At 45.3% G+C, this 22,697-nt stretch overlaps 2 protein-coding genes across 2 annotated transcripts in view; one reads left to right on the forward strand and one right to left on the reverse strand.

Annotated features, from left to right (window-relative positions):
• The window catches only part of prkn (parkin RBR E3 ubiquitin protein ligase), a gene marked incomplete at its 5' end in the record, with an annotated part of 19,267 nt that extends 19,213 nt beyond the window's left edge, over positions 1 to 54 (reverse strand). Inside the window, one exon of the mRNA XM_083775101.1 lies at positions 48 to 54. Within this exon, the coding sequence (XP_083631227.1) occupies positions 48 to 54 (7 nt within the window). The remainder of the gene's footprint in view (positions 1 to 47) is intronic.
• Positions 55 to 3,258: 3,204 nt separating this feature from the next.
• Positions 3,259 to 22,532, forward strand: LOC310865898 (uncharacterized protein; the record flags this gene model as incomplete). Its single annotated transcript, XM_083775102.1, has 7 exons — positions 3,259 to 3,396; positions 14,105 to 14,249; positions 15,862 to 16,172; positions 17,492 to 17,626; positions 18,996 to 19,052; positions 20,927 to 21,155; positions 22,081 to 22,532. The coding sequence occupies 7 exons, from the start codon at positions 3,259 to 3,261 to the stop codon at positions 22,200 to 22,202; spliced, it is 1,137 nt and encodes a 378-aa protein (XP_083631228.1). The 3' UTR covers positions 22,203 to 22,532.
• Between the last annotated feature and the right edge of the window lie 165 nt (positions 22,533 to 22,697).

The raw sequence follows: 22,697 nt of genomic DNA on the forward strand, positions 1-22,697 counted from the left end.
TACACAACACAGCAGGGGCTGCCGGGAAATGCAGTCCTCCCCCCAACACGTCATATCCAAGCGTCGCGCGTGCGCTGATCTCCAAGCCCACGGCGCGTCGCCTCCGCCCAGCGGGGAGGTCTTGTAGCTCGGCGATTTTGACGAAGCACAACCAACAACCCGCCGGGCTTCATAATAATACAGAAAAATAAATACAAATAAAATAAAGAGTTGTTTATGGGACGGAATATGTACTAATATTATTTATTTAACTGTGTAATTGTTTGTTTTTATATAAAAAATACAAACCGTGCGTAAATATTATTATTGTTTTAAAATAATAATAAATACTTAACCGACGTCATATCCGGAGGCGTAAAAAAAAAGAAAAGAACCCCGACCGGAAGTGGAGTTGTTTATGAATTTTAATAACTTCTCTCTCTCTCATTATTGTGTTTCTCTGCAGAGAGAGAGAGAGAGAGAGAGAGAGAGACATCCAACACCCCTATCTCTCTACAGTAGCTGTTTTAAACGGTACGATATATAATATTTATCATTTTACACTTACATTTATTTAGTATTATCGGTGTGTTTCAGACAGCGCGCGCGTGAGTGTGTGTGAGTGTGTGAGTGTGTGTGTGTGTGTGTGTGTGTGTGTGTGTGTGAGCAGCAGTGCGTTTAGTGATTATGATGAATTCCTGTTCTGTTCTTTAAACTACATAGAAGTGTCTATTTGTACGTCTCTAAATGTTTTGATGAATTGAACAATGTGGACCCTGTTGTAAACAAGTGTAATGCTTAATTGGGTCGTCCACTCACAGTTAACAGTCTTTGTATTGAGTTTGTGCTTAAATGAACTGTAAATTCGACAAACTGTTAATAAATATTTCAATCACTCAATCAGTCAGTTAGAGGAGAGGAGGAGAGCAGCATTGTTTCTGGAGGCTGCAGGTTATCATGTTAGAGTTGTTTATCTTAGTATTATTGGTGTGTTTTCGTGTGTCTTAGTTCAGTGTGTGTGTGTGAGAGAGAGGGCAGCCCTCTGGTTAGTTAGAGGAGGAGGAGGAGGAGAGAGGGCAGGGAGCTTTAGGAGTGATAATTGTGCATTTTAGAGTTATTCATTTTAGTATTATTGGTGTGTTTCGTGTGTCTTATAGTTTAGTGTGTGAGTGGTTAGTTAGAGGAGGAGGAGGAGAGAGGCAGGGAGCAGCGTTGTATAGACTAGGCTGGAGCTTTAGGAGTGATTATTGTGCATTTTAGAGTTATTCATTTTAGTGTTATTGGTGAGAGAGAGAGAGAGAGAGAGAGAGAGAGAGAGAGAGAGAGAGAGAGAGAGAGAGAGAGAGAGAGAGAGAGAGAGAGAGAGAGAGAGAGAGAGAGAGAGAGAGAGAGAGAGAGAGAGAGAGAAGAATTGGCTGCTGCTTTGAGAGTGTAATCATGTTGGAGTTATTTATTTTGTCTTGTGTGTGTGTGTGTGTGTGTGTGTGTGTGCATGGCTACTACTGTTCTACTCTGAGGCTAGTAAAGGGGAGGGGAGACGGGGAACGGCATTATAAGAGTCTGCAGCTTTGAGAGTGTTATAATTTCAGGGTTATTTATTTGTGTATCATTGGTGTGTGTTCTGTCTTGTGTGTGTGTGTGTGTGTGTGTGTGTGTGTGTGTGTGTGTGTGTGTGTGTGTGTGTGTGTGTGTGTGTGTGTGTGTGTGTGTGTGTGTGTGTGTGTGTGTGTGTGTGTGTGTGTGTTTCCCTGTCCCTCCTAAGGGGACAGGGAGGGAGCAGTGCGTATGATGGAGGCATGAAGCTTTGAGAGTGTTCATTCATCATTTTAGACTTATTTCGTTTTGTATTATTGGCGTGCATGTGTGTGCGTGTGCGTGCGTGCATGTGCGTGTGTGTGCGTGTGTGTGCGTGCGTGTCTGAGAGACAGCAGTCTTCTCTTGTAGGCTATACTACTACTGGTAGGTAGTACTACTTTAGTAAGATACTAAAGAGCCCCTTTCGGAACCCTCGGTTACCTTTTCTGAATTTTGGACAGAGCAGAAAGGGGCTAGTAAGATAGGGGAGGGGAGACGGGGGACGGCTTTGAGAGTGTTATAATTTGAGGGTTATTTATTTACTTGGTGTGTTTCAGTGTGTGTGTGTGTTGGCTGGTTGGTTAGAGGAGGAGAGAGGAGACAGGAGAGAGGAGGAGACATCATGGAGGCTGAAGCTTATTTATTTGGTGTGTTTCAGTGTGTGTGTGTTGGTTAGAGGAGGAGAGAGGAGAGAGGAGAGACATCATGGAGCCTGAAGCTTATTTATTTGGTGTGTTTCAGTGTGTGTGTGTGTTGGTTAGAGGAGGAGAGAGGAGAGAGGAGACAGGAGGAGACATCATGGAGCCTGAAGCTTATTTATTTGGTGTGTTTCAGTGTGTGTGTGTTGGTTAGAGGAGGAGAGAGGAGACGGGAGGAGACATCATGGAGCCTGAAGCTTATTTATTTGGTGTGTTTCAGTGTGTGTGTGTTGGTTAGAGGAGGAGAGAGGAGAGAGGAGAGACATCATGGAGCCTGAAGCTTATTTATTTGGTGTGTTTCAGTGTGTGTGTGTTGGTTAGAGGAGGAGAGAGGAGAGAGGAGACAGGAGGAGACATCATGGAGCCTGAAGCTTATTTATTTGGTGTGTTTCAGTGTGTGTGTGTTGGTTAGAGGAGGAGAGAGGAGAGAGGAGACATCATGGAGCCTGAAGCTTATTTATTTGGTGTGTTTCAGTGTGTGTGTGTTGGTTAGAGGAGGAGAGAGGAGAGAGGAGACATCATGGAGCCTGAAGCTTATTTATTTGGTGTGTTTCAGTGTGTGTGTGTTGGTTAGAGGAGGAGAGAGGAGAGAGGAGACATCATGGAGCCTGAAGCTTATTTACTTGGTGTGTTTCAGTGTGTGTGTGTTGGTTAGAGGAGGAGAGAGGAGAGAGGAGACATCATGGAGCCTGAAGCTTATTTATTTGGTGTGTTTCAGTGTGTGTGTGTTGGTTAGAGGAGGAGAGAGGAGAGACATCATGGAGCCTGAAGCTTATTTATTTGGTGTGTTTCAGTGTGTGTGTGTTGGTTAGAGGAGGAGAGAGGAGAGAGGAGACATCATGGAGCCTGAAGCTTATTTACTTGGTGTGTTTCAGTGTGTGTGTGTTGGTTAGAGGAGGAGAGAGGAGAGAGGAGAGACATCATGGAGCCTGAAGCTTATTTATTTGGTGTGTTTCAGTGTGTGTGTGTTGGTTAGAGGAGGAGAGAGGAGAGAGGAGGAGACATCATGGAGCCTGAAGCTTCCAGAGGACCAGCAGCATCTTCTAAATGTCACCAGAGGAGCTCCAGTGACCAGTGTGTCCTACAGCGAGGAGGAGGAGGAGGAGGAGGAGCAGAGAGCAGTGCTGTGGACATGGTCACCAGGGTAAGAAGAAGAAGAAGTGTGTGTGTGTGTGTGTGTGTGTGTGTGTGTGTGTGTGTGTGTGTGTGTGTGTGTGTGTGTGTGTGTGTGTGTGTGTGTGTGTGTGTGTGTGTGTGTGTGTGTGTGTGTGTGTGTGTGTGTGTGTGTGTGTGTGTGTCTATGGTGTAAACACAAACATTGATGACGGAGGTGAGAACGCAAATTGTGATTTGCTGGAACGATGATAAGAGCGCCCCTCACTTCACACACTTTTTTTTTTTACATGATCCATTTTTGATAATAACATACATTACTACGGTAAGGACCATGTCCACTTTATTTTAAATATACAGTATCCATTTAAGACTTGATAATAATATGAATATGTTAAGGATCCACTTTATTCTAACACAATATGCATTTAAGCATGGGGGTCATCGTCATGCTGGCTTGTGTGGTGGACATCTTTTGTCCAAATTCCATTTTTGCCACAAACTACAGAATGAGATTCTAACTCCCTACAAACTACAGAATGAGATTCTAACTCCCCACAAACTACAGAATGAGATTCTAACTCCTCACACACTACAGAATGAGATTCTAACTCCCTACAAACTACATAATGAGATTCTAACTCCCTACAAACTACAGAATGAGATTCTAACTCCCCACAAACTACAGAATGAGATTCTAACTCCCTACAAACTACAGAATGAGATTCTAACTCCCTACAAACTACAGAATGAGATTCTAACTCCCCACAAACTACAGAATGAGATTCTAACTCCCTACAAACTACAGAATGAGATTCTAACTCCCCAAAAACTGCAGAATGAGATTCTAACTCCCCACAAACTACAGAATGGGATTCTAACTCCCCACAAACTACAGAATGAGATTCTAACTCCCCACAAACTACAGAATGAGATTCTAACTCCCTACAAACTACAGAATGGGATTCTAACTCCCCACAAACTACAGAATGAGATTCTAACTCCCTACAAACTACAGAATGAGATTCTAACTCCCCTTTTCTGTTGAATTTATAATTTTACCTCCATCTTGTCACTAGTCACATGACTCCATGGACGGTCATCAGGTCATCAGGTCAACAGGTCACCAGGTCATTCACTTCACTGTTTCTCAACTAGTGGAAAGATATATTCTTTTGTATTTAAATCAACAAATCCTACATTACTAAATGAAGGGTCAGGGACCACCCGTTGAAAACCCATGCTTTGCACCACTTGCAATGCACTCCTTTACAGTTTACAGAGCACACTGAGCCAATGCACTCCTTTACAGTTTACAGAGCACACTGAGCCAATGCACTCCTTTACAGTTTACAGAGCACACTGAGCCAATGCACTCCTTTACAGTTTACAGAGCACACTGAGCCAATGCACTCCTTTACAGTTTACAGAGCACACTGAGCCAATGCACTCCTTTACAGTTTACAGAGCACACTGAGCCAATGCACTCCTTTACAGTTTACAGAGCACAATGAGCCAATGCACTCCTTTACAGTTTACAGAGCACATTGAGCCAATGCACTCCTTTACAGTTTACAGAGCACAATGAGCCAATGCACTCCTTTACAGTTTACAGAGCACACTGAGCCAATGCACTCCTTTACAGTTTACAGAGCACAATGAGCCAATGCACTCCTTTACAGTTTACAGAGCACACTGAGCCAATGCACTCCTTTACAGTTTACAGAGCACACTGAGCCAATGCACTCCTTTACAGTTTACAGAGCACATTGAGCCAATGCACTCCTTTACAGTTTACAGAGCACACTGAGCCAATGCACTCCTTTACAGTTTACAGAGCACATTGAGCCAATGCACTCCTTTACAGTTTACAGAGCACAATGAGCCAATGCACTCCTTTACAGTTTACAGAGCACACTGAGCCAATGCACTCCTTTACAGTTTACAGAGCACATTGAGCCAATGCACTCCTTTACAGTTTACAGAGCACATTGAGCCAATGCACTCCTTTACAGTTTACAGAGCACATTGAGCCAATGCACTCCTTTACAGTTTACAGAGCACAATGAGCCAATGCACTCCTTTACAGTTTACAGAGCACATTGAGCCAATGCACTCCTTTACAGTTTACAGAGCACATTGAGCCAATGCACTCCTTTACAGTTTACAGAGCACATTGAGCCAATGCACTCCTTTACAGTTTACAGAGCACACTGAGCCAATGCACTCCTTTACAGTTTACAGAGCACACTGAGCCAATGCACTCCTTTACAGTTTACAGAGCACATTGAGCCAATGCACTCCTTTACAGTTTACAGAGCACATTGAGCCAATGCACTCCTTTACAGTTTACAGAGCACACTGAGCCAATGCACTCCTTTACAGTTTACAGAGCACATTGAGCCAATGCACTCCTTTACAGTTTACAGAGCACATTGAGCCAATGCACTCCTTTACAGTTTACAGAGCACACTGAGCCAATGCACTCCTTTACAGTTTACAGAGCACACTGAGCCAATGCACTCCTTTACAGTTTACAGAGCACACTGAGCCAATGCACTCCTTTACAGTTTACAGAGCACAATGAGCCAATGCACTCCTTTACAGTTTACAGAGCACATTGAGCCAATGCACTCCTTTACAGTTTACAGAGCACACTGAGCCAATGCACTCCTTTACAGTTTACAGAGCACACTGAGCCAATGCACTCCTTTACAGTTTACAGAGCACAATGAGCCAATGCACTCCTTTACAGTTTACAGAGCACATTGAGCCAATGCACTCCTTTACAGTTTACAGAGCACATTGAGCCAATGCACTCCTTTACAGTTTACAGAGCACACTGAGCCAATGCACTCCTTTACAGTTTACAGAGCACACTGAGCCAATGCACTCCTTTACAGTTTACAGAGCACATTGAGCCAATGCACTCCTTTACAGTTTACAGAGCACATTGAGCCAATGCACTCCTTTACAGTTTACAGAGCACACTGAGCCAATGCACTCCTTTACAGTTTACAGAGCACACTGAGCCAATGCACTCCTTTACAGTTTACAGAGCACACTGAGCCAATGCACTCCTTTACAGTTTACAGAGCACATTGAGCCAATGCACTCCTTTACAGTTTACAGAGCACATTGAGCCAATGCACTCCTTTACAGTTTACAGAGCACACTGAGCCAATGCACTCCTTTACAGTTTACAGAGCACATTGAGCCAATGCACTCCTTTACAGTTTACAGAGCACAATGAGCCAATGCACTCCTTTACAGTTTACAGAGCACACTGAGCCAAAGCACTCCTTTACAGTTTACAGAGCACAATGAGCCAATGCACTCCTTTACAGTTTACAGAGCACACTGAGCCAAAGCACTCCTTTACAGTTTACAGAGCACACTGAGCCAATGCACTCCTTTACAGTTTACAGAGCACATTGAGCCAATGCACTCCTTTACAGTTTACAGAGCACATTGAGCCAATGCACTCCTTTACAGTTTACAGAGCACAATGAGCCAATGCACCCCTTTACAGTTTACACTAGAGCACATTGAGCCAATGCACTCCTTTACAGTTTACAGAGCACACTGAGCCAATGCACTCCTTTACAGTTTACAGAGCACACTGAGCCAATGCACTCCTTTACAGTTTACAGAGCACATTGAGCCAATGCACTCCTTTACAGTTTACAGAGCACACTGAGCCAATGCACCCCTTTACAGTTTACAGAGCACACTGAGCCAATGCACTCCTTTACAGTTTACAGAGCACACTGAGCCAATGCACTCCTTTACAGTTTACAGAGCACATTGAGCCAATGCACTCCTTTACAGTTTACAGAGCACAATGAGCCAATGCACTCCTTTACAGTTTACAGAGCACACTGAGCCAATGCACTCCTTTACAGTTTACAGAGCACATTGAGCCAATGCACTCCTTTACAGTTTACAGAGCACAATGAGCCAATGCACTCCTTTACAGTTTACAGAGCACATTGAGCCAATGCACTCCTTTACAGTTTACAGAGCACACTGAGCCAATGCACTCCTTTACAGTTTACAGAGCACACTGAGCCAATGCACTCCTTTACAGTTTACAGAGCACACTGAGCCAATGCACTCCTTTACAGTTTACAGAGCACATTGAGCCAATGCACTCCTTTACAGTTTACAGAGCACAATGAGCCAATGCACTCCTTTACAGTTTACAGAGCACAATGAGCCAATGCACTCCTTTACAGTTTACAGAGCACACTGAGCCAATGCACTCCTTTACAGTTTACAGAGCACATTGAGCCAATGCACTCCTTTACAGTTTACAGAGCACACTGAGCCAATGCACTCCTTTACAGTTTACAGAGCACACTGAGCCAATGCACTCCTTTACAGTTTACAGAGCACACTGAGCCAATGCACTCCTTTACAGTTTACAGAGCACAATGAGCCAATGCACTCCTTTACAGTTTACAGAGCACAATGAGCCAATGCACTCCTTTACAGTTTACAGAGCACATTGAGCCAATGCACTCCTTTACAGTTTACAGAGCACACTGAGCCAATGCACTCCTTTACAGTTTACAGAGCACATTGAGCCAATGCACTCCTTTACAGTTTACAGAGCACACTGAGCCAATGCACTCCTTTACAGTTTACAGAGCACATTGAGCCAATGCACTCCTTTACAGTTTACAGAGCACATTGAGCCAATGCACTCCTTTACAGTTTACAGAGCACAATGAGCCAATGCACTCCTTTACAGTTTACAGAGCACACTGAGCCAATGCACTCCTTTACAGTTTACAGAGCACACTGAGCCAATGCACTCCTTTACAGTTTACAGAGCACATTGAGCCAATGCACTCCTTTACAGTTTACAGAGCACATTGAGCCAATGCACTCCTTTACAGTTTACAGAGCACAATGAGCCAATGCACTCCTTTACAGTTTACAGAGCACAATGAGCCAATGCACTCCTTTACAGTTTACAGAGCACACTGAGCCAATGCACTCCTTTACAGTTTACAGAGCACAATGAGCCAATGCACTCCTTTACAGTTTACAGAGCACAATGAGCCAATGCACTCCTTTACAGTTTACAGAGCACAATGAGCCAATGCACTCCTTTACAGTTTACAGAGCACAATGAGCCAATGCACTCCTTTACAGTTTACAGAGCACATTGAGCCAATGCACCCCTTTACAGTTTACAGAGCACACTGAGCCAATGCACTCCTTTACAGTTTACAGAGCACAATGAGCCAATGCACTCCTTTACAGTTTACAGAGCACATTGAGCCAATGCACTCCTTTACAGTTTACAGAGCACATTGAGCCAATGCACTCCTTTACAGTTTACAGAGCACAATGAGCCAATGCACTCCTTTACAGTTTACAGAGCACACTGAGCCAATGCACTCCTTTACAGTTTACAGAGCACAATGAGCCAATGCACTCCTTTACAGTTTACAGAGCACAATGAGCCAATGCACTCCTTTACAGTTTACAGAGCACACTGAGCCAATGCACTCCTTTACAGTTTACAGAGCACAATGAGCCAATGCACTCCTTTACAGTTTACAGAGCACATTGAGCCAATGCACTCCTTTACAGTTTACAGAGCACATTGAGCCAATGCACTCCTTTACAGTTTACAGAGCACAATGAGCCAATGCACTCCTTTACAGTTTACAGAGCACACTGAGCCAATGCACTCCTTTACAGTTTACAGAGCACACTGAGCCAATGCACTCCTTTACAGTTTACAGAGCACAATGAGCCAATGCACTCCTTTACAGTTTACAGAGCACATTGAGCCAATGCACTCCTTTACAGTTTACAGAGCACACTGAGCCAATGCACTCCTTTACAGTTTACAGAGCACACTGAGCCAATGCACTCCTTTACAGTTTACAGAGCACATTGAGCCAATGCACTCCTTTACAGTTTACAGAGCACATTGAGCCAATGCACTCCTTTACAGTTTACAGAGCACACTGAGCCAATGCACTCCTTTACAGTTTACAGAGCACATTGAGCCAATGCACTCCTTTACAGTTTACAGAGCACACTGAGCCAATGCACTCCTTTACAGTTTACAGAGCACAATGAGCCAATGCACTCCTTTACAGTTTACAGAGCACAATGAGCCAATGCACTCCTTTACAGTTTACAGAGCACATTGAGCCAATGCACTCCTTTACAGTTTACAGAGCACAATGAGCCAATGCACTCCTTTACAGTTTACAGAGCACAATGAGCCAATGCACTCCTTTACAGTTTACAGAGCACACTGAGCCAATGCACTCCTTTACAGTTTACAGAGCACATTGAGCCAATGCACTCCTTTACAGTTTACAGAGCACAATGAGCCAATGCACTCCTTTACAGTTTACAGAGCACAATGAGCCAATGCACTCCTTTACAGTTTACAGAGCACAATGAGCCAATGCACTCCTTTACAGTTTACAGAGCACAATGAGCCAATGCACTCCTTTACAGTTTACAGAGCACAATGAGCCAATGCACTCCTTTACAGTTTACAGAGCACATTGAGCCAATGCACCCCTTTACAGTTTACAGAGCACATTGAGCCAATGCACTCCTTTACAGTTTACAGAGCACATTGAGCCAATGCACCCCTTTACAGTTTACAGAGCACATTGAGCCAATGCACTCCTTTACAGTTTACAGAGCACATTGAGCCAATGCACTCCTTTACAGTTTACAGAGCACATTGAGCCAATGCACCCCTTTACAGTTTACAGAGCACATTGAGCCAATGCACTCCTTTACAGTTTACAGAGCACATTGAGCCAATGCACTCCTTTACAGTTTACAGAGCACACTGAGCCAATGCACTCCTTTACAGTTTACAGAGCACAATGAGCCAATGCACTCCTTTACAGTTTACAGAGCACATTGAGCCAATGCACTCCTTTACAGTTTACAGAGCACAATGAGCCAATGCACTCCTTTACAGTTTACAGAGCACACTGAGCCAATGCACTCCTTTACAGTTTACAGAGCACACTGAGCCAATGCACTCCTTTACAGTTTACAGAGCACAATGAGCCAATGCACTCCTTTACAGTTTACAGAGCACAATGAGCCAATGCACTCCTTTACAGTTTACAGAGCACAATGAGCCAATGCACTCCTTTACAGTTTACAGAGCACACTGAGCCAATGCACTCCTTTACAGTTTACAGAGCACAATGAGCCAATGCACTCCTTTACAGTTTACAGAGCACAATGAGCCAATGCACTCCTTTACAGTTTACAGAGCACAATGAGCCAATGCACTCCTTTACAGTTTACAGAGCACACTGAGCCAATGCACTCCTTTACAGTTTACAGAGCACATTGAGCCAATGCACTCCTTTACAGTTTACAGAGCACAATGAGCCAATGCACTCCTTTACAGTTTACAAAGCACAATGAGCCAATGCACTCCTTTACAGTTTACAGAGCACATTGAGCCAATGCACTCCTTTACAGTTTACAGAGCACAATGAGCCAATGCACTCCTTTACAGTTTACAAAGCACAATGAGCCAATGCACTCCTTTACAGTTTACAGAGCACACTGAGCCAATGCACTCCTTTACAGTTTACAGAGCACAATGAGCCAATGCACTCCTTTACAGTTTACAGAGCACACTGAGCCAATGCACTCCTTTACAGTTTACAGAGCACATTGAGCCAATGCACTCCTTTACAGTTTACAGAGCACACTGAGCCAATGCACTCCTTTACAGTTTACAGAGCACAATGAGCCAATGCACTCCTTTACAGTTTACAAAGCACAATGAGCCAATGCACTCCTTTACAGTTTACAGAGCACATTGAGCCAATGCACTCCTTTACAGTTTACAGAGCACACTGAGCCAATGCACCCCTTTACAGTTTACAGAGCACATTTAGAGAAAGAAAAGCAAGGCATAAAGTAATAGTAGTAATGCAATACTGTCTGGGGGGGAGGGGGATGTGTGTGTGTGGAAGACATTAAACCGCACACACACACATATATGTATTCATATATTCATAGCCTGCCACATTAATTATGCATTCATATTATATCCAGTGCTGGTGGGCTGTGCGTACATCCATTCATATATGCGTGGTTGGTGGCAGGACATGCATTGCATACTGCCTCGTATATAGGCCATCCATCCATCCATCCATCCACCCATCCATCCATCCATCCACCCATCCATCCATCCATCCATCCATCCATCCACCCATCCACCCATCCATCCATCCATCCATCCACCCATCCATCCATCCACCCATCCATCCATCCATCCATCCACCCACCCACCCATACATACATACATGAAAACAGTGTTGTTTTCGTCGAAAAATGTTCGTCGACTACCTTTTTTCACTGACTAAAACTAAATAAAAACGAATCTATGATGACTAAAACTAAGACTAAATATACTGACAATGTCGTCAACAAATAAAAACTAGACTAAAATGTTAGGAAGGGACTAGTGCACAAGAGATCCAGTTTCATGCTGGGTTGCATGCTGAAAATAGCAGATCTACAATCTCACAACGCGTCGCATTACAACGACATCAAGGCCTGTCAAAACACATTTTAGTCGACTAAATCAACTGTAGATTTAGTCGACTAAAATCGTATGACATTTAGTCGACTAAAACTAGACTAAACACTAGAACATTCCAGGTGACTAAAACTAAGTGAAAACTATTCAAGAGACTAATGACTCAAACTAAAATAGAAATTTGCTGCCAAAAACAACAGTGCATGCAAACATACATACATACATGCACTCATTGGCATCAAACATACATACATACATGCACTCATTGGCCCATTTGGCCCTCTGCACGCCGGAATTACCGCAATTTTAGGCATTTATCGTTTCCGCAAAACCTTGAACTTGAACGTGCGCCAGGACAAAACTCACGTCTGGTCGTACGCTTTGTCCTGTTGTTCTTCTGTCGTAGAACAGCGGAGCAGCCTTGTCTGACCAGCTGAGAGGCTGTCGCAGGCATCGAAACATATGTTTTCACTCCTAAAATGTTAACCCATTCTGACCTGAGATCAGATTCATACGAGGTTTCCACTGGACACACACTGGTCTGATGAACCCATTCTGACCTGAGATAAGATTCTAAAAATGTCAGTCGTTCTTCGATTTTTCAAAAATAGCAGACCTACAAGCTCGTATCGCGCCACTCGGTGGCGCGATATGAGCTTGTAGATCTGCTATTTTTCAATAGCTAAAGCATAACATGATGCTAACACCAAAATGGGTGCCCGGTCAGAATGGGTTAATATAAAACTGTATTATGTATATACATGTAGAAAAAGAGAGATTTCCAACTTTTTACATACAAGCAATTAAAACCGTGCAATTAAAAACAATAGTACAAATGTATGCCTAATCAAACAGTGCTTTACTGGCCTTGTTCAACTTGTGAGATGATTTGGGTGTGACATCAGATGCCTATAATGCCTGTGATATTAAAATATATTTAGGCATAAATGGACTGCACACCTTTAATGACGAGCATAGGCCCATAGCTTGCCTAAGGGTCTTAATCATTCATCCGTTTAAATAAGTGCTTTAACCCATTCTGACCGGGCACCCATTTTGGTGTCAGCATCATGTTATGCTTTAGCTATTGAAAAATAGCAGATCTACAAGCTCATATCGCGCCACCGAGTGGCGCGATACGAGCTTGTAGGTCTGCTATTTTTGAAAAATCGAAGAATGACTGGCATTTTTAGAATCTGATCTCAGGTCAGAATGGGTTCATCAGACCAGTGTGTCCCCGGTGGAAACCTCGTATGAATCTGATCTCAGGTTAGAATGGGTTAACAGTCATGCTATCCAAATTAAAACCAATCTAAAACACTAGGCGTTTAAGAACATGTGCCCACTAAGCACTAAATGAAAACCTTTGCAACATGCCTGTTTTATTTAGTCTTATTTAGACTTTCATCACATGTGTTTGATCCACAGAGGAATCATTGTTAAATCTGCATTGATTGATTGATTAATTCATATATTCATATTTATTTCACACTGTTCACAGTACTGTCATGTGTAGACTGGTCAATACAATGCACACTAGATAGATCATGTGGTCCTGGTAGGACACCTAGTGGCTGACCAGTGGTATTGCATAAATGTCAACAGTGCATTTATGTATGTCTATCCTAGCATGGTGTCATTGTGTTATTTTAGGAACCTGTAGACCCATTCTGACCTGAGATCAGATTCTAAAGATGTTCTTCTACATCCTGACAGTTTTCCATTCTGACCTGAGATCAGATTCTAAAGATGTTCTTCTACATCCTGACAGTTTTCCATTCAGGGTGGGTGGGGGGGTAGCCTGGCTAATAAGCCAGACTCAAATCACACTGTCGTGTGGTATTTGAGTCTGGAGATGCTGTGTATGGATCTTGTTTCCCGGGGGGGGGGGGGGGGGGGCGGGTTCAAACATTTTCTCTTTGACGCAATTGGTCAGAGCTACTGTCAGTCAAAGGTCTCAAGCGTTGAACGTCACTGTACCAAAGCCCGCCCATATTGCATACCGTGTCCCGATTGGCCACACCAGTTCTCTGGTGTAGGAAATGGGCGTATACAATTGAGCCTCTCCAGACCGTAATCCGCCGGCAGGAAAATTATTGTTTTTGCCAACGGCTGATTCGGTCTGTTGTGACGTTAACTCCTCATCCTCGCCCCCCCCCCCCCCCCAAATCAGGTGATGAAGGTGGAGTCGGGGGCGGGGCTGACGGACTACCAGGGGGCGGAGCTTCACTTCCTGCGCTCCCGGGTGCGACAGCTGGAGAGAGAGAGAGCGGAGATGGCCTCTGAGAACCTCCGGCTGAAGAACATGCTGGTCAACGGTACAGTACCATCCTACTATGAATGTGTCACGTCTCTGTGTGCGTGTGTGTGCGTGTGCATGTGCGCGTGCGTGCGCGCGTGCGTGTGCGTGTGTACGCTTGTAATGCACGTAACTCCAGATCCGTTCGCCCCACCGACATCACATTCGACACACGTGTTCCACACCCCCACAGGGAGTGCAGTGCCCGGTATGGAGTCGGTCTGACCCACGGTTCTCCAGAACCAACACAAAAGGCTCTGGCCAGGCTCTGCCAGTTGGCCTAATGAGGCCAACTCCTTTCACCTGGTCAGGCTCTGCCAGTGGGCCTAATGAGGCCAACTCCTTTCACCTGGGCCAGGCTCTGCCAGTGGGCCTAATGAGGCCAACTCCTTTCACCTGGGCCAGGCTCTGCCAGTGGGCCTAATGAGGCCAACTCCTTTCACCTGGGCAATTTCCAGCCTCAGTAACCTCGCCTCGCCAGGCTTTCCACCACCTCGGAGGAAAGCCTGGTCTCTTTTTCAAAAGTCTGTATGATCCGGTCGGGAGCGGATGATATCGTCAACATGTCATGTTGTAGTATTGTTTTGTAGTCGGACTACAAAACAATACTACAACATGACGTAACGATATCATCCTGATGCTCAGGATGATTGTTTTGTAGTCATCAGGATGATATCGTTACGTCATGTTGTAGTATTGTTTTGTAGTCATCAGGATGATATCGTTACGTCATGTTGTAGTATTGTTTTGTAGTCATCAGGATGATATCGTTACGTCATGTTGTAGTATTGTTTTGTAGTCATCAGGATGATATCGTTACGTCATGTTGTAGTATTGTTTTGTAGTCATCAGGATGATATCGTTACGTCATGTTGTAGTATTGTTTTGTAGTCATCAGGATGATATCGTTACGTCATGTTGTAGTATTGTTTTGTAGTCGACAGGCGGCAACTTCCTTTTCCCTCAAACCGATTTTTCTCAATAAAAGCTACAATTTACAATTTACAATTTAGGCATTTATCAGACGCTCTTAATCCAGAGCGACTTACATTAAGCAAGAACAAAAGCATGGGAATACATCACATAAAAACATTTATCATGAAACATGCGTAAGCTAAAAAAGTAACAGTGGAATATCTATATTATGAAACTATACATATAAACTATATATATATATACTACTATGCTATACATATGTACTATGACGTTCTATGACTACATAGAATGCAATTATAGTGCTGTCTACATAACATGCTATAAGTCTGTATCAAATGCTATCTAAGTCTACAGAAATGCTATCTAAGGGGGTGGGGTAAGTGCTACGGGCCATGATGGAGTCTGAAAAGGTGGGTTTTCAGCCTGTAGTTTTCAAGCTACAGGCTATATGACAGGATCATATACCCTACACGGCTCTTTTGATAGTGTGGCAGCACCTAGTCATGTATACTGCCTCCATTTCCCAGAGTTCCCTGGGCTCCTGTCCAGACCCTGTGTCATGTATACTGCCTCCATTTCCCAGAGTTCCCTGTGCTCCTGTCCAGACCCTGTGTCATGTATACTGCCTCCATTTCCCAGAGTTCCCTGTGCTCCTGTCCAGACCCTGTGTCATGTATACTGCCTCCATTTCCCAGAGATCCCTGGTCTCCTGTCCACCATGTGGCAGACCCTGGGCCAGTCCAGCCAATCGGTGTCCCCGCCCGGCGATCACAACGGCTTCAGCCCCTCCTCCTACACGCATCACCACCATCACCACGACGACCCAGCCAACAACAACAACCTCCCAGACACCGGGCTCTTCAGCGGCCAGCATCACCCCGTCGCCATGGCAACCAGCGAGGACCACCTGAGGCTCCACCCCGTCGTCATGCCGACCGGCGAGGACATGGGCGGGGACATGTCTCCGTACGGAGAGGAGGAGGAGGAGGAGGAGGAGGAGGAGAAGGTGGGGAGAGACTTAGTTAAAAATATATATATACAGTGTGTGTGTGTGTGTGTGTGTGTGTGTGTGTGTGTGTATATATATATATATATATATATATATATATATATATATATATATATTGTGGCAGGTCTGTGATCAATGAGCAGGCGGAACAGTGGATTGCAGCAGTTTCAAATCATACAGCAGGCAGGAGAAACCCCACATAGGTTCAAATCATACAGCAGGCAGGAGAAACCCCACATAGGTTCAAATCATACAGCAGGCAGGAGAAACCCCACATAGGTTCAAATCATACAGCAGGCAGGAGAAACCCCACATAGGTTCAAATCATACAGCAGGCAGGAGAAACCCCACATAGGTTCAAATCATACAGCAGGCAGGAGAAACCCCACATAGGTTCAAATCATACAGCAGGCAGGAGAAACCCCACATAGGTTCCGGACAAATTATATTCCATACAGTATTTGTTTCACAGGCGTCTTCCACAGCCTGGAGAAGGATGAGAACAGAAGATTAGATTTCAACTCAGGTTTGTACAGTCTCTGATAGCGCGATCCTCACTGGAGGGCTTTGGGTTTTAATAAACGATAAGAGGTGACGGCGATGCCTTGCTTCGTGACGTCATCGATCTTTAACTGTAGCGGGTCTTCTCCCATAGCGGGGGTTCAGCTCCGAGAGAGCACAAGCCGTTCAGCCGATCCGGCGTATATAATGAGCGCCTGTTTGCCAGACAGGACTCAATGCAATGTCTTAGAATTATAGGTTTCTTTCCGACCTTATTATTTGTAGTTTCCGCGTCTTCGTCGTTGTGGCGGGGCTGCCCCCCCTCCCGCAGCGCAATACGTGGGAACTGGAACTCCTGTTCCTATATTTCATTCATACAGTCCGATAGTCTCTGTCCCTCGGACATTTCCTGGACCCTTCCTAAAAGCCTGTGGTGAGAGGAGAGTGACAGTTAAGACATGCAGGGTTATACACATGAAGGGGTGTTTGGTGGAAGTGTGTGTGTCTTCTTACCCCCCGGCGGTTTGCTGTGCGTGCCTCCGTGAGCGTGTGTGTGTGACGGGTGTGGCCGCTTGCTGATTTGGGTGCGGTCGGTCCATCAGCTCAATCTGGCGGAGGAGGAGATTTGGCACATATACATTCCCTACTACGCGGCCGATATATATATATATATATATATATATATATATAAGTTAAGTATATATAAGATAAGTTCTCTAGTTTCTTTGTTCAATAACTTCGGCCTGGGTCAGAAACAAACTGTCACTTTAGTCACTAAAGTAAAAGGAAGCGTGCTGCTGCCTCCACCTGTGCAGGTGAGAGCAGGAGAGATGGGCGTGGCCCAGGAGGCTCCTCCCATGTGCACGCAGACAGACATGACGCTGGCCAGCAGGAGGTGCTGTTCAGACGCACCGCCGTGCATCAACGGAGACGTCGGCACACGCCCACACGTGAGAACACGCACACAGACACACACACACACACAGACACACACACACACACAGACACACACACACACAGACACACACAGACACACACACACACACGCGCACGCACCACACACACACACAGACACACAGACACACACACACGCGCACGCACCACACACAGACACACACACACACACACACACACACTGTCTGCATGACGTGATCATCATGCAGTTGTGCGCTGCGCACTCCAGTGAAAGTGTACTGCTGAGAAAGATTAGTTAATTAGTTAATCTGTGTCGGATAAGGGCTTATTGGTGGGTTTTCCGCTAGATATTAAGACCTGTTTAGGATGTGTTTTAGCGCCGGAGATTTCACCTGGAAGCCTCTATGGAAACACTCACTCTTCAACGAAGGTGAACGTGAGAAAGTTGACGTTCACACACGCCAGAGATGAACGCGTTCACAACGACGTTCATCAAACAGAAATACTGTAGTACGTTCAGTTCACGTTCACGAACGCGTTCGTGAACGATCGTTCAGTTCGACTGTACTCATGCTGTGTGTTGGTTTGTTTACTGTTGAGTGAGAAAACAATAATTTAAGCGACTCCTCTGGAGACCCCACCCTGCTATGAGTGACAACGTTTTGTTCAAATACTGTAAGTGGTTGTAGCTACAGTAACTATTCTGATGGTGATCTTTGTTATGGAGCGTTTGGTTCAGTAACAGTCTCTATTCTGATGGTGATCTTTGTCATGGAGTGTTTGGTTCAGTAACAGTCTCTATTCTGATGGTGATCTTTGTCATGGAGTGTTTGGTTCAGTAACAGTCTCTATTCTGATGGTGATCTTTGTCATGGAGTGTTTGGTTCAGTAACAGTCTCTATTCTGATGGTGATCTTTGTTATGGAGTGTTTGGTTCAGTAACAGTCTCTATTCTGATGGTGATCTTTGTTATGGAGTGTTTGGTTCAGTAACAGTCTCTATTCTGATGGTGATCTTTGTTATGGAGTGTTTGGTTCAGTAACAGGAGTCTCTATTCTGATGGTGATCTTTGTCATGGAGTGTTTGGTTCAGTAACAGTCTCTATTCTGATGGTGATCTTTGTTATGGAGTGTTTGGTTCAGTAACAGGAGTCTCTATTCTGATGGTGATCTTTGTTATGGAGTGTTTGGGTCAGTAACAGGAGTCTCTATTCTGATGGTGATCTTTGTCATGGAGTGTCTGGGTCAGTAACAGGAGTCTCTATTCTGATGGTGATCTTTGTTATGGAGTGTTTGGGTCAGTAACAGGAGTCTCTATTCTGATGGTGATCTTTGTCATGGAGTGTCTGGGTCAGTAACAGGAGTCTCCCTGTCTCCCTGTCTCTCTCACACGTTGTACTTTCAGGTCGGGATACCAATTTCAGCCAATCAGGAGAGAGAACCCTTACCATTATATCACAAGGTAAGGCTTATGTCATTATGTTGCTTTATTCACGATGTTCCGGTCCCACACTTCCACACTTCCGGCCGATACACTCTCTGTCTTGTTCTGTTGTGACCAGGCTTTTCTCTCTGTCGTGCGTGTGCGTGTGCGTGTGTGTGCGTGTGCGTGCATGTGTGTGTGTGTGTGTGTGTGCGCGTGTGTGTGTGCGTGCGTGTGTGAATGAATGAATGAATGAATGGATTTTTATTTCCGTGTCTTGTCGTTAAGACCCGTCCCTTACGGGATTATAAGACACCAACAACATAAATAAACAATATCAGGTTCACTTCCCACACAGAAGTTACACCAAGTATTTGATCAAAACAAAAACAGAAATAAGCATTATCATAAAATAAAATACGTCACATATAAGTTTTCTTTGTCCGTATGTCCAAAGCTTTCTCTATTATATTCTGCTAATGCAAATATCTTTTGTTCGAAAATCCATCTCAGTCGCTCTGCATCACTTAACCACATCAGATCTATATTTTTACATCTGTTAAATAACTTTTGACGTAGCTCATGATACAACGGGCAATAGAAGTATTGTACAATTGTACATTCTTACAATTAATGTATATTGTAAGCAATGTTCCCTCTAAAAAATTTTCGGTCTGAGCAAACACTCAAACCTCCTGAGCAGACATCAGCAACTACTGAGCAAACATACGTCACCTTGACACCAACTATCCAAACGTTAGATAATGCGAGGTACAATAAATACCTGAGTACACTGGACTGCGGAGGCTTGTTGTGCTGTAGTGATAACAACGTTAGCTAACCAGCTAATGCGAAGCTAACGTTATTCCCCCTCTCCTTGTTGCGCACAGCCGCACTTCCATCCGTTCACCTTTTAAATCTAAATGTCCCATCAACGCAGGGGTCCAAGGCGCAACGCGATCTTATCTGGTTCTTGGGGTTTCACACACTGACTGCACTGCAGTGCTGCCTGCTACGTCTCCACCTATTAAGGTCCTCACTCGCCGCGCAGACGGCGCACTGGGCGCAGTATACACAGGAGGAGAGGAGAGGAGAGCAAAGAGTAAAAAAAGGAGGGGAGGAGACCTGTCTGTCGCCTCGCCTCAGTGTGTGTGTAATCTAAATAAACTGTGAAGTAAATAGAAATAAAGTGTGGGCAAATGTCGACTCAGGATAGGTATTATTACTGTAATGTAGATGATACTCGGGGGGAACACCTTTTTCTTTTAAAGAAAACTTTTTTTTACACCAGCGTCGGTGTCTGTGCGCGACAGATTTCAGTTGTGCGCGAGAGCATTTGGCCATGTGCGCGCGCGCGCACGGGCGCACGTTAGGGGGAACATTGATTGTAAGTAATTGTACAGTATGTGTAACAATAATACAATTAATACTGTAGGGATCTTTGTCTTTTGGCACAAACGTACTTTTCACTGGCCTAAGAGCTTTTTATTGTAACAAATGTTCTCAGCTTTGGTTTGTACAATAATGTCCTGTGACCATTTGTTCTGAAATAAACTATAAAGTGTGTCTTTAACCATGGAGATGTTTACAACCCTGTTATTTAGAAAACTGTCATGTAACCCAGTGTCCTCTATTTCACCTTTTTCTGACACATCCCAGTTGAAAATCTTCCTAGCAACTCTGTTCTCTGGCGTGTGCGTGTGTGTGTGCGTGTGTGTGTGTGTGTGTGTGTGTGCGTGTGTGTGTGTGTGTGTGCGTGTGTGTGTGTGTGTGTGTGCGTGTGTGTGTGTGTGTGCGTGTGCGTGTGCGCGTGCGCGTGCGTGTGCGTGTGCGTGCGTGTGTGTGCGTGCGTGTGTGTGTGTGTGTGTGCGTGTGTGCGTGCATGTGTGTGTGTGTGTGTGCGTGCGCACCAGGTGAACCACGTAGAGATCTACCCGGGCTCCGGCGTGTCATGTGACGTGCGCTCGTGGCACGCGGCCAATCAGGCGCAGTCTCCCACGGCGATGGCTCGGACGCTCCTATTGGGCGTGTTCGACATGACCACGCTGATGAGCAGCAACCTGAGGGGGGGGCGGAGCCGGAGGTCGTCCTTCCACGAGCAGCGCTCTGCGCTCGACCCCCACCGCATCAATGCTATCTTTAGTACGATACGCACGCACACACACACACACTGCACCCCCACCGCATCAATGCTATCTTTAGTACGCTACGCACGCACACACACACACACACTGGACCCGCACCGCATCAACGTCATCTTCAGTACTTCAGTATCTTCATATGTGGCAACCCAGGGGAGAATAGGTACAGATTCACAATAAAATAAGAGGCTCAGAGTCAGCTTCAACATAAACTTAAATTGTCTTTTAATGAACGTGTCCGGGAAAAGGGAAAATGGGGCAAAACATCAACAAAGGGTTCCTCTTGTCAGGGGCTTAGGCTTCTAGTCACTTGCCGTCCTGTGGGTAGAGCAGAGAGAGAGCCAGTGACTATTTTAGTTGGGGGAGAGTGCTGTAGGCTCTCCAGTTCAGTTGGCCTATAGGAGGGAGGGAGAGAGAACGAGACCAGGTGAGCCACAGTACACGCACAGCACATCCAAGCGGGTCCAAAGGTTTGATTTAGTCTTGTACTCACTTGAGAGATCTCCCTCATCTCAGCCTCCTCATGAACAGAGATTCCTCCTTTCTCACTCCTCCATTAGTTCACACTGACTCACCAGACAGCTTGGGCGTCGGCTCTTTAACAGCTTCTGGTGATTGCCTTACTGGCTGCAGGTGCGTCCATGTCCAGGCTCCCATTGGCTGCAATATCTGTACAGGGTGATATACTCCCTCTATCACCTCCCCCAGCCTCATTCTGTGGGGAATAGGCCTGGCTGTTTCCCCTGGTTTGCCACAACACACACACACACACACTCACACTCACACACACACACACACACACACACTGATGCCGTGATGGCGTGATGCCTGATTTATACGTCAAAATCAAATCTACAAGCTCACAACGAGTTGTATTTTCGCTCGCATTGTGATATTTGAGTCTCTCTCTCTCTCTCTCTCTCCAGATGCGACTCTATCGCGGTTCCCGCTCGCCCGTAAAGGGGTGATCGGGACGGGCATCAACTCCAAGCTGTCCGAGATCCGCTTCCGCTCCCGGCGAGCCAATCGGGAGCCTCCGTACCTCTGACTGACAGACTGCTGAGGGCCAATCGGGAGCCTCCGAAACCTCTGACTGACAGACTGCTGTGGGCCAATCGGGAGCCTCCGTACCGCTGACTGACAGACTGCTGAGGGCCAATCGGGAGCCTCCGAAACCTCTGACTGACAGACTGCTATTTGGCCAATCGGGAGCCTCCGAAACCTCTGACTGATAGACTGCTGAGGGCCAATCGGAAGCCTGGGACGGACAGAAGAGGACGGGTGGGCGGGGCCATCTTCAACGAGGTTCACACACGTTTAAAGGAACACTCCACCCGTTTTCAACCTATCTTCGTGTCACTGGTCTCCTCACCGATGTTCTGTCTGTCTGTCTGTCTGTCTGTCTGTCTGTCTGTCTGTCTGTCTGTCTGTCTGTCTGTCTGTCTGTCTGTCTGTGGTACCAGCAGGTGTCAAAGTGGCGCTGTTGAGCTTCACCACTGTGCACAGGTGCATTATGGGAACCTGAGTTTCTTGTGTATCACCA

Source organism: Protomyctophum parallelum (genome assembly GCF_964188405.1).
Source record: "Protomyctophum parallelum genome assembly, chromosome: 10".
Classification (NCBI taxonomy): Eukaryota; Metazoa; Chordata; class Actinopteri; order Myctophiformes; family Myctophidae; genus Protomyctophum; species Protomyctophum parallelum.